The 12313-nt window shown below is 46.0% G+C and overlaps 2 protein-coding genes across 6 annotated transcripts; both read right to left on the minus strand.

Moving 5' to 3' along the window:
- Window positions 1-35: 35 nt before the first annotated feature.
- zgc:110239 (uncharacterized protein LOC550326 homolog) lies at window positions 36-5447 on the minus strand. The gene is made up of 11 exons (XM_010873253.2): window positions 5041-5447; window positions 4319-4375; window positions 4112-4204; window positions 3519-3691; window positions 3171-3432; window positions 2878-3073; window positions 2477-2670; window positions 2300-2391; window positions 865-1026; window positions 562-751; window positions 36-473 (listed from the first exon to the last, which is right to left on the minus strand). The coding sequence occupies exons 1-11, from the start codon at window positions 5084-5086 to the stop codon at window positions 286-288; spliced, it is 1653 nt and encodes a 550-aa protein (XP_010871555.1). The 5' UTR covers window positions 5087-5447; the 3' UTR covers window positions 36-285.
- A 101-nt stretch (window positions 5448-5548) lies between these two features.
- Window positions 5549-12035, minus strand: sytl1 (synaptotagmin-like 1). Of its 5 annotated transcripts, none has more exons than XM_010873249.5 (16): window positions 11782-12034; window positions 11422-11551; window positions 11136-11258; window positions 10743-10891; window positions 10204-10309; window positions 9784-9847; window positions 9416-9452; window positions 9287-9339; window positions 9061-9165; window positions 8755-8921; window positions 8359-8461; window positions 8041-8202; window positions 7682-7760; window positions 7211-7310; window positions 6844-7049; window positions 5549-6690 (listed from the first exon to the last, which is right to left on the minus strand). In XM_010873249.5, exons 3-16 carry the CDS (start codon window positions 11252-11254, stop codon window positions 6548-6550), a joined length of 1593 nt encoding a protein of 530 aa, XP_010871551.2. In that variant the 5' UTR covers window positions 11255-11258; window positions 11422-11551; window positions 11782-12034; the 3' UTR covers window positions 5549-6547. The 5 variants fall into 5 exon arrangements, with proteins under 5 accessions (XP_010871551.2, XP_010871550.2, XP_010871549.2 ...); XM_010873248.5 differs by having other exon boundaries at window positions 11778-12034; XM_010873247.5 differs by lacking the exon at window positions 11422-11551 and having other exon boundaries at window positions 11782-12035.
- Window positions 12036-12313: the final 278 nt, after the last annotated feature.

Below are 12313 nucleotides of genomic sequence, written 5' to 3' on the forward strand. Positions count from 1 at the left end.
GCTGCCTGTGAAGGCATTGAAAAATAAGCAGTGAGTACAAAAAAAAAACATTCAATTTATTCCAATTTGTCCCTGTGGGAGCATGATTCAAACTGTATGAGCATGAGCCAGAGTGTGGAGAAAAAAAAATAAAAAAATAGCAGTTTCACTATATAGGACGGAGAAGGCACTGGGTTATACAGCAAAGAAGTTCTCAAAAAATAATCTCACTGTCTGAATGAGATTACAATATTTTGCCCCCTACTTGCACAACAAGTCTGTCTCCCCGTGTGTGTGTGTGTGTCTCTAAGCCAGCGTAACAAACGTAGCGTCAGTGGTCACTCCACAGTTGTTGTCCTTCATAGACATCAGTATGTAGCCATCGTTTCCCCAGTAGGTCGACCAGGAGTTCTTCACCAACCAGTAGGACTCCCCATTCATGACCCCATAGCCCACTGCAAGTACAGCGTGGTCCAAGGAATCCGTGCCGTTACCTGGAAAGGTGAGGGGGGGGGGGGGGGGGGGTTGAGTGGGTTTGTCCATCTATGTAAACGGTCATATACAGGGCACACAGTAACTCACCACATTTGGGTTCATAGTAGACCCCGTGGCTGTAGAACACAAAGGACCGGTGGCCCGCGTCAATGCTGACCGCCACAGGGCCATGCTTGAACAGCGCCAACTTGAGGGCTTCCGCGTCACCCGACGTTACATTGGTGTAGCTCTGGACACGCGCAGTCAGCTGGGACGAGTTTAGGTGGCACAGGCCATTCTGTTCAGGGCGGGGGGGAGGGGGGGTGGGTAAGGTCAATCAGAAGGAATAAGGGGCAAGGTTTTGGCACGATAAATCGCCGACATCGAGCGGCCAGGGTCGGGCGGTCTTACCATGCCCTGGTACGGTCCATAGGACTCCATTGTGGCGATGCCTCCGTGTTTCATGATCCACTCGTAGGCCCTCCACTCTTCTCCTCCATCACAACCGTTATTACCAAAGCCCCAGCTACAGTCCACTAGCATCTGCTGGGACAGGACCTGGAGAGACCCCGTCTACAGGGACAAAGATCATCCCTACATTTCACAAAATGGATCAAATGGGAGTGAAAACATTTCACAACCCTGGGACATAATGCCGACAGCCGGTGTCAGAGTGACAAAGCTAAAGAGCGTTTTTTTGCAACTTCCACAGCTGTGTCTGGGGGTTGCTATGAGGACAGACGGAACAACCCAGACTGGCCCCCCCGGGAAGAAGCATGTTTATGAACCTGCCAATGCAGCAGGACACATACCCTCCAGGTCACTTCCTATGGGGAAGACAGGGCCATATCCTGTGAGCTGGCAGGAGAACAGAGGAGCAGTTTGATAACACTGAACAATCCTCCCGCTTTCAAAAAGGCACCCGCAGAGCCAATTCCACTTGTACCAAGCTGAACTTGGCACATGGTGAAGCAAATGTCTTTGCCTCATATATTCCTAAAGACAAATCAGCAGAAAAGGGAAGGAACAGAGCCTTGACAGTGTCACTAGCTGACAGCTTGTTAGAAAGCCCCACAGGCAGCGCAAGTTGGCCAAAATTGCTAAGGGAGTTTGAGGCATAGTGGGGTCACTTAAAATTAACTAGGAAACTTTTTGCTTTAAAATTTAAAATAATCTGCAGTTTAGTTTAAACATTGGCGCAGAAGAGGTATAAGTTGGACAAATCTAACAGTAATGCAAGTGTTTCACAAGTGAAAAGACATACTTTAAAACAAGCCAACTCTGGTAGAATGATAAACTCTAAGGATCCTGTCCATAATTCCCTACTCGAGAAATCACAAGGAGCGTAGACAAAATTATAAATAACAATTACCTTGCCTAAAGAAAGCAGACATTCAGGAATAGCCAGATTTTTTTTTTTTTACAGAGAAGCAAACCCAAACTTTGATATAAATTAACCAGTTCAGCTGGGAAGCAGAATGACTCCGGCTGATTGTTGTTCAGGAAGTGAGCGAAGCCACAGTGCAACAGCCAGGGGCTTCTTCTACAAAGCTGCTAGGCAATGAATGCTAGTGGATGTGGCATATTATTGTGTGCAGAAGCCACAGGCTGATTAGATAGATAAGCACACTGAGATACACAGTTAACATGAACCACCCAAATAACTACAAGAATAAAATGACAACCAACAGTTAAAATAAGGGTTCATTTCAACAGATCATACCAAATCGTACAGCGTTGACCGCTGTTTTACCCAGAGCCCCTTTAGTGAGGGGCTCTGGATGAAACAGTGTTGCGGCTGTAATACCGCCTTCATCTGAACACAATCGCATAGCGAGCCTCTAACCTTCATGAAAAGAGCACCCTCTACTGTTCCAGTGGTGGCAAAGCTCCAGCATGAGCCACAGATGGCCTGGTCCTTGACTGGAGTCACCGCACCTGGAAAACACACAGTTGTAATACACCCATAAACACCCCCCCACCCCCGAACACACACACCCTTCCCTGCCTCTAGCACACACACCGTAGAGCCTCCAGTCCAGCTGATCCGGGACCTGGACCCCAGCGTAGAGGTGCATGGGGAAGGGCAGCCCGTTGTTGGGGGTCTTTCGTGGTTTACGGCCCCTCATAGCAGACAGCTCGGACATGGACCGGTCAGACAGAGGGTTGACAGCCAGGGAGAACGACAAGCCAGCTCGGTTCATGGAATGGACAAAACTGGCAGTGAGAGAGAAGAGCCGGGGGACATTTTACACTAAAACATGGTTCTTTTACCTCCAGTCCCAATAACGTGAATACTGTCCTGCTTGTCACAGTGGAGCTTGCCGTTGCCCAGGCCATGACAAGGCGTGGTCAGAACAGGACAACGACCTCCTGTCTGACATCCACGCGGACAACCATGGGCAGTGCGGAGAATTTCCTTACCGGAGGTTGTGAACAAACGCGTGCTCACGCTTCTCGTGCTCCCTCTCGTCACCATAGTGACGCCCAAACTGCTCTTTGAAGTGGCCAAACAGCCGCTGGGCGTGGCCTAATGAGGACGTGTGAATAAGATCCCTCATGGGATTGGCAAGGAGGTGGTGCTCTGCCCCAGGACCAGGAAATGGACCACAGGTCATACCTATGAATATCAGGGAGGGGTTACGGTCAAAGATGACAGTCAAATGGTGTGATTGTTACTGGTGGGGGGGGGGGGGGGGCAGCAAGTGTGTCCATACCTACAGGAAGAGCGAACACCTTGGGGTCAAACTCTGAGCTGAACATCTTGTAGTCAACCAGGTACTTGTCATAATGGGAGCCCAGCAGGGTGTTGTAGCCCATCATCTCATAATGCACAGGCCTGGGCGGCTCAGCTCCTCCCATAACCCCGCCTTCTGGGCGTGTCACCCAGAGTGTATACGTGTTCTTCTTGTTGCCAACGGTCGTTACGTTCTGCCAGACCTCACACAATGTGCCTTCATAGTGCTCCATCCTGAGGTACTACACACACACACACACACCTTTAATCTCTGTTCATTCACAACAACTCGTTTCCTTTTAAAACATTATATCATGCCATCACACACCATAAATCCCTGTAGGTCAGGTATTGACCCCTGGGGTGTGATTGGTTCTTCCTTTGTTCCGTTGACCTCAAAGCACTTCATGACATTAAGTTCCACCTCTGTAGTCTCAGGAGTAATCTTATAGGATGATCCCCATGGAAGTGTCGCCCCCAACTGGTAGGTCAACACCTGGCCTGCAAGTCACACAAAAGAAAATTGACAAAGGGTTAGTACTGGGTTGTAACCAAAGGCTGCATACCCTGGAATAGTTAAATTACCCTGATCTTAGTAGTACACTCAAGTTGCTACTTCCTGCTGTGTTGTAACACGTTTTGAAAGACAAAGCTGTATTTCACTGCTAATTTGGCAAGGTCAGCTTACAAAATGTGCTGATGTTTCAGTCTATTGACCTTTACTCAGAACAAAGGCATCTCAGTTACTAGTAACTCACTGACAACACGTCTTAAATAACATCCAGCACAACATGAATTACCCCTGATGACTCTGCTGAAAAACGTAGGGTCACATCACAAGAACCAGCCAGAAACAACTCCGGCTGGGAACCAGAAACACACTCAACCTTTTACAATATTGCTTGAATATATGAATATTACCATGGTAATAGTCAATGCGACTGGTCCTCCCCTTAATGTCAAACCAGGCCTCGAACGGTTCTTTTATCTCAGCATAGGGTAGGGATATCACACCTGAAACGGAAACAATGACAGTAACAAACTAAGCTGCTCTAGACGAAAGCGCTTGCGGAAATGAGCAGCGTTAAAACGGACCATGTGCCCATACCTCAATAACGACTCACTCACCTTTGACATGGTATGCCTTCCCAAAGTCTGGAAGTGAAGGAACGGTCACCTGTGCGACTGAGGAGAGAATTAATGTCAAAGGTGTATGTATGAGATGCCATTTTGCTGAGTCCACAGCTCTGTGACCCATGACAAGACAGGTTACACATTTGGGGGGGGGGGGGGGGGGGGGGGGGGGTTGCACTTCTATAAAATAGACTGCTGACCATTCTAATAAGAATTACTGTAGACAGGACAGACACTTCGACGTTGGCCTTGTCATGAATTAACCATCTAGTCCTATTTTGTGAAGAACAAAACGAAAAGTAAAAATAAAGAACAAAGTTGGGGTACACTTACACCACCAACAACTACATAGACAAATTTGGACGTGCATCAAACCATTTAAACTAACGGGCCTATCTGATCCCCAAGTCAGTCAACAACATCGAGAGATGTTGAGTTACGGTAAACCAAAACAGTTATTTCTGACATTAGGACTAATTAATGCACGTTTCAAGAGCAATAAGGGTGTCACGAGATACGGACGCGACGAATTTGGTTACTAATTTGCATTTAGTACAAATAATACATAATACAAACTCAGTTTAGCATTGACAATGACCTTACAAATACTTATTTAGTACCTTCTTGTGAGTAAAAAGAAAACGCACGTGAAACACTCAAAGATGAATAACACGATCTTACCGTTTTTTGAACTCGGTAACAAAAACATATCTTACCTACTGTGCTACACAACAGCACCATTGAAATGTACCAGCCCCTCATCGTGGCTCGCGTCTTCAGTAGCGCTTAGCGAATATGCCCTGATCAGATGAACATCTCCGAACAACACAAACAAATATAGTCTACCCAATTTATTTGTGAAAGCAAAACATTATTGACATAAGGTCCAATCACAGTCCTGAAAGAGCCTCAATCACATGACACAAGATCATATCATGTGACTTGGCTCATGTGACGCTCATTTCATAATGCATTCCAAGAGATGTTTTAGCTTTTTTTATGTTCTAAATATTTCAAGTAGATTGGGATGTTTCCGCCGATCGTCAATATCCTTATTCCGCGGACATTAGTGTCGAGGTCGTGGCTCTCGTGTCTGTGTACTCACGCGCTTTGCGTCAGCTACCTTCCACCCGGGTGTTATAAAATAAATATAAGTGTGAAACTGCGTCCCCATGCGGTTACATGTTCTTAACATGAACGATAACATACGACATGAAGCTAGAAAACTGAAATGCTATTTAATTGACGTAAAGTATCGTTACTACAAAGAAATATTCATACATGTTGATTAATACAAAATTATCTTAAACCGTTCATTGTAAAACATCACAACCAATAATCAGTCCTGGATTAATAAAATACCGGACATTGTTTCCCCAGTTTGGCAAATAAAGCGATATAAGGCGTGAGGATCTGGAATACGGCCAAACCCCCTGGCTTATGCGCAACGCACTGCAGACTGCCTGGACACAGTGCTTGGATGTGGTTTATTGGCAGTACACCACAAACCCCTGAGATGCCCTACTATTATAAACAAGTTACCAAACAATTAGAGCAGTAAAGTGGTGTCATACCTGCAGTAATGTCTCATATATCAGCATTCAGGATTCAAAGAACCTGGATTATAACACAGGATTTATAGCCCCAAGACTCATCAAATGTACATCAAATGCTCCTAAATAATTATTTGACACATTTGACCCAGATCTGCAGGTTACACAATCTATTCCATGTCATATGTAATTTCCCAGTTTCCTCTATCCATTTCCTCATCAGTGTTAAGTCAACAGAAAGGGGGATATAACTGTATTGAGCATCGGCTAGGCTTGGGTAAAACAACTTTTCCTTATGAAAAAAAACATTTCAATTATAAATACAGCAATGTTCAGACTTAAGATGTTGTTTTGTTTTAAATTGGAAACTTCAAGAGTTGGTCCCACCTCCTCACTTGTGACAGGTTACTTTATGCCTGGACCGCATATTGAGATGTGCCCTTCGTTATGCAAATCAAGTGATACATGAGAATAGCAGACTGGAGTGCATCTTTAAACCACAGCCCAGCACTGCACAAACCGAAATGTATTTGATTAATCTGAAAGGCCCGGAAAACTAACCCTCGCCTAGGCTAAAATCATAACCACCCACATCTCACGGGGGTATGACGCTAACATTACTTTTACAAACAGTTTTAACGGCCAGTTTGGTGTTAAACCAGTTAGTGCATCACTCCGGGCGTTGAACAAGGTTTGTTCTGATACGTAGTGTTGTATCTATCCACTGGTTTGGCTTCTGCATCATGGAGGTCCACACAGCCACCTCCTCCTCTGTGGAATCCATCCAACACACTGGTTGCCCGTAGCTCAGACCTGTAACACGACGAACGAACAAACGCACACAGGCGGTCGGACGGACAGACGGACACACACACACACACACACACACACCGTGTTACAATTTCACCTGTACATACACACTGTATACTGTAAGTACGTGCATGTGTGTGTCGGACTTTCTCCCACCTGTCCCGGGGCTGAGTCTGACCCCTCCCAGTAGGTGTGTTTTTAACCCTTCGCGGTGCCAGACGGTGAGCTCGGCGCAGGCCTCCTTTAGGTCAGCCGGCTGGAACCCGTCATACACCATGGTGTGGTTGTAGGTGGGACTGAGCGTTCGCCTGACCACGCGCGTCTTCTGACTGCTCGACCGGCTGGCGTCTGGCAGCACAAAGCTTCGGTGGAAATCAGAGCCGGGTTTTGTTTTACACTGAACACATTCCACTGTAGATTTAACACGGTCTCCTTACACTAACTACGACCTGAAAGTCTGTTACACCGCTGGTATTCCCCCTAGTCCTGACCTCTAACCCTCTGCCCTTGAACCCTGACCCACCTCTTGACGAAGGAGTCGATGGCACCCCCTTTAGTGGAAAGGAGACCCACCGCCTCCCGCAGCCAGATGTGTAGCTCGCCTGTTAGAGGTAGACCGGCACCTACACACGCACGCACACAGACACACACAGACACACAGATGCAGTTTTGGTTGGCAGTAAATTAAGACAGGGATTATTAGAGAGTGACCAAGCGTGAATGAGAGAGAGGAGAGAAAAGAGAGAGAAAAAAGAGAGAGGTGACGTCAGTGTGTGATGAGACGTCAGTATGTGATGAGACGTCAGTGTGTGATGTGACGTCAGTGTGTGATGTGACGTCAGTGTGTGATGTGACGTCAGTGTGTGATGTGACGTCAGTGTGTGATGTGACGTCAGTGTGTGATGTGACGTCAGTGTGTGATGTGACGTCAGTGTGTGATGTGACGTCAGTGTGTGGTGAAGCCGGTGTGACAACTGTAGTGAACTCAGCTCACCCTCCGATCCTGCTGGGGTGAACTTAATAGAGAGAACCATGATTCCTCGACTACTGATAGAGTCTTGGTTACACTGGACCTGAAAGAGAGAGAATGATGGAAATAGAGACAGAGAAGGTGAGGAAAGATTGACAGGGAGACAGAGAGAAGTGTAGGGAAGGCAGGTGACAGGAGAGAGGGAAAGAAAGATGGGGGGAGTGGAAGATTTAAAAAAAAGGGACAGATTCAGTTAAAAGGGTTTAAAGGAGCTTGTTGAAATTCTCAGCACCTTCCCTCTTCCTCGCCAGTTAAGATCTCCACAAAGGGTAAAAATGTAAGACCTTCTATACTGTGTGTGTGTGGGGGGGTGGGGGGCCTACCCGTGGTACGAGCTGGTACCAGTCAGGGTGCGTGTGAGTCCAGTCCCAGGTTGCTAGCTCCAGCTCAACCTCTCCCAGGAACAGGTTCCTGCCCAGAGGTGCAGCGTGCCACACGGATAAGTTCAGGGTCCTGCCACGCATCTCTGACACACTGATCTTATACTGAAACACACACACACACACACAATAAATAAAAAAAACACACAGATACACACAACTGAAACACAATTGCAGAATTATACTAAAACACATACAGAGAATCAAATAGAGGCTCTCTGTCTATGGTACCTATGAGTGTATTTGTGTGTATGTTCTCACCTTTAGGGTCTGGTCAAAGACTGGGCTGAGGGTCTTTTTCTTCACTGATGTTTTCTTCTTACTGTGAGATGACTTATCAGGGAGGAGATACGCCTTCACATACCTACAACACACACACACAAACACACACCCCTTGTGTTTTACCATCCTCATTGTGAACCCAAAACATTGGGGTCACCATGATTTTCCCTAACATAAAACTAACTCCCTAACCCCCGAACAGCTTTAATCAAACCCTGAGTCAAGAAAAGCCAGTTTCACCTAAAGGGAAATGTCAAATGTTCCTTGTGGGGATGACTGACCCACCAGGACAGTAAAACAGGTGGACCTAAAAACACACTTCTTTACAGTTTACCCCATTTAGCCTCCAGGAAATACACCAGCAGCCATACTTACGGGTCGGAGCGGTTCTTGCGCGCGGCGGCCAGGTCTTCACAGCGAGACACCATTACATGAAGCTCCTCCTTCTGAGTGTCATAGTCCAATGAGAACAGGATACGTCCCTTCACCTCTACCGCACCAAACTCACCTGAACTGAACAGGCTCATCATACTGCCACTCAGCTACACAGACACACACACACACATACGATACCCACAAAGGACACACACACATAGAATACACACACACACAAGTAATCAAAACCATCCCAATTAGCAGGAGGGGCAGAGAAATATGATGACAAAGTAAACTGTGTCTCACCGTGTTGTTAGACTTCAGGCTGCTAATGGAACTGCCATGCCTTAGAGTATTGGGATCTTGTTCAGTCATACCAGAAGACATAGAGTCCCAATCTTCATCAGAGTCCTCCACACACACACACACAAAACACAGCCCATCAATAGCAGGCAAAAGGAGCTTAACAATGAATGATTCCCCAAAGGAGGAACCTGGAGAATGTGAGCCAGTACATCAAGACACAGTGTACCTGTAACGTCTCCTCCCTCTCGTCGCCGTGTCCGTTCCTCCTGCTGTAGTACTCTGCAAGGCACAGACACTTCCATCAAGAAGGGAGGGAGAACAGGGAAAGAAAAGAAAGACAGACTGAAAGAAGTACCTGATGATGAAGAGTGGCTGTTGCTGTCCTGGGGACTCTGGAGGGAAATTAAAGCGAATAAGAGAGATTGAGCAACATAAATCTCTTCGCCACAGACAGCCAATCCCTCTAGCTAATACACACACACGCCATTGTCGTGAGGATCTTTTTAGGATCACAATTTAACATTAAACCTAACCTCAACCCGATGCCTAAAAAGCTACTTATACAAGCGGGGAACAGATAATGTCCTCACTATTCATGATTTGCCATAGGTTAATATACTAGTGAGGACATCTGGACTTCACAAGTATGGTAGTACACGCACACGCGCACACACGCGCACACACGCGCACACACACGCACACACACCCACAGGCTAAGCTGACCTGTGTGTTTGGGCTCCTGGTTCTGGGTCTGGGTGTAGGTGTGAGACGGTTTTGACTCCTGTTACTGAGATGGTACAAACAACATACATTAAAATTGTACAAGCAAGTACTCCTTCAAGCAAACATGCAGTTCATCAACAACTTTTTGATGTAGTAAAACAGGCATCAGATCACATGCAAAGAAACACTCCAGAGACTGAAACAATGTGAAATGAGTGTCTGGACTGAGTAGTATATAATAATCAGAAAATCTAAATGAAAGAACACAAACAGATATGGGATGAATGTGGAATATACGTGGTGTAAAGGTTGAATACCTGTAGAATAAATGCGGAATAACGGGAACAAAATGCAGTCCACACATTCATAGTCTGTGTATGACAGCACATTCCAACCCTATGTATTGTCAGAAGCCTTTACCTTCTCTGGTCCTCCTCCTGATCCTTCATCTGAGAGGTTGGGTCTTTCTTGGTCATGGGAGGTGCCTCTTCTGTCTGCCCATTAAATACCCCACTCAGGGCCACATCTGTCAATCAAACGATGCCAGATATTTGAAGCTTAGAGGTTAGGGTGAAAGTTACAATTGGGGTTTGGGTTAGAATTAGGGTGAGGGGGTTAGGGTTAGAATTAGGGTGAGGAGGTTTGGGTTAGAATTAGGGTGAGGGGGTTAGGGTTAGAATTAGGGTGAGGGGGTTAGGGTTAGAATTAGGGTGAGGGGGTTAGGGTTAGAATTAGGGTGAGGGGGTTAGGGTTAGAATTAGGTTGAGGTGGTTATGGTTAGAATCAGGGTGAGGGGGTTAGAGTTAGAATAAGGGTGAGGGGGTTTGGGTTAGAATTAGGGTGAGGGGGTTGGAGTTTGGCTAATGGTCTGGGTGTTAGTATAAACAGGAGTTTGTATGGGAATGTCTTTTGGGGTCCTCACAAGGGCCGTAAAAACTAAAATGTGTGTGTGGTCTGACCTATTCTTGGCTTCCTGCGTCGTAAGGAGGCCTGTACGATTTCAACGCCATCCTTTGTATCTCTGTGCCGTTTGTTCCTCTCCTCATTAAACCACGCCCCTGACAGTGACCTCAGACGCACCGGGTCTGACTCTTTCTGCTGCAGGGTCCTGGCAGTCAAACATCACATTCACTGGATTTTCCATTATTCTTTATAAAATCATCATTTTTAAATGATAATAAATGCACAAAAATTAATTTGCAATGACTGCAATATGCGGGAGTGTCATATAAACGAATAAATTATCCAATAAAACAATGTTTTAGCAATATCAGGTGGGTTAGTATTGGGCTGCCCCACACAGCCCTCTGTTTAACGGGGACCTAAAGGGTTAAATAATAATCACCTCTGACCTTACACGACCCTCATCCCGGCAACGAAGCTCCGAGTCCCTTAGCAACACCTCTAAGATGGATGCCTGCTCTGCCTCTGACAGGTGACTCAGGTCCAATAACTCTCCTTCTCCCTCCATTACCCTAAGAGAGAGAGAGCGAGAGAGAGACTCACACGCGCACAGGCAGACCGGTAGAAGTAAAATGCAATAGTACTAGTTCTCACTGCACAGGGATCAATTTACATGGTTTGTCAGTTACTTCTTCTTTAACCTATTTTCAAATCTCCGTACGTGCGTTGTCTCACCTGTGCGGAAAGTGAGCATGCGCTCCAAGCTTCTATGTACTTTGTTTCTGGTGGTTTGTTGGTTTTGCAAACAGGATATTGAAACAACCTCCGCGCTCAAGTTTTTCGACCACAACTCTTCCCTAAATGTCTGTCAAATTAGACAAGATAGAGCAATAACTCAACCTGCTATACCTTTTACGGAGAAGCCTTTTGTTACCAGCAACCGTGATACACACCTTCTAAAGCAAATATGCAGAACACACAGACGCACATCGATAGACTGCACCTGTCACAACTTGCTCATAAACTGGAATGAAACTGGTTCAAACGTTTTCGAACACGCTGGGGGAAAACATAAAAATTACAGCTCATACCTACATCAATGATGTCCAGCGTTGGTGGACATTTTCTCAGTGCGAAGCTTTGGTGTCAACAGAGTCTGGGCTGGTGGCAAACTTGGCACAATTTAGTTTGGGCTAGGTTGACGCGACACGGTAGACTGAGTCAGCACGCCTTTTCTTTCAGGCAGGATTCAAAACACGAACTGGAGCACAACACAAACAGCCACGGAGAAACGTGCGTGGAATAGTGAAGTGTTTATATACAATTATTATCTTATGTTGACAGGAAGCTTATGCAAATGATTTTACACATCTTTCGCTCTCAACACGAGGATTCAGCAGCAGCTAATTTATTATAACATACCAGATTATGTTATATCAGATAGTAGGTATAGGATTGATTCACACTGTGTGCGATTTGGAATGTGAGCTGCAGTTGATTTGTTTAGCACCATTTGCATAAACAAACTTTGTCTCCAGGTAATGGCCACAAAATTCAAGAACTCTATTTATTATAATGTAATAAGCGGCCTCGGGTGGTTCAGTGGCCTACGCATGTAAAGCCGACC

The sequence above is a fragment of the Esox lucius genome, chromosome 10, assembly GCF_011004845.1.
Source record: "Esox lucius isolate fEsoLuc1 chromosome 10, fEsoLuc1.pri, whole genome shotgun sequence".
Lineage (NCBI taxonomy): Eukaryota > Metazoa > Chordata > Actinopteri > Esociformes > Esocidae > Esox > Esox lucius.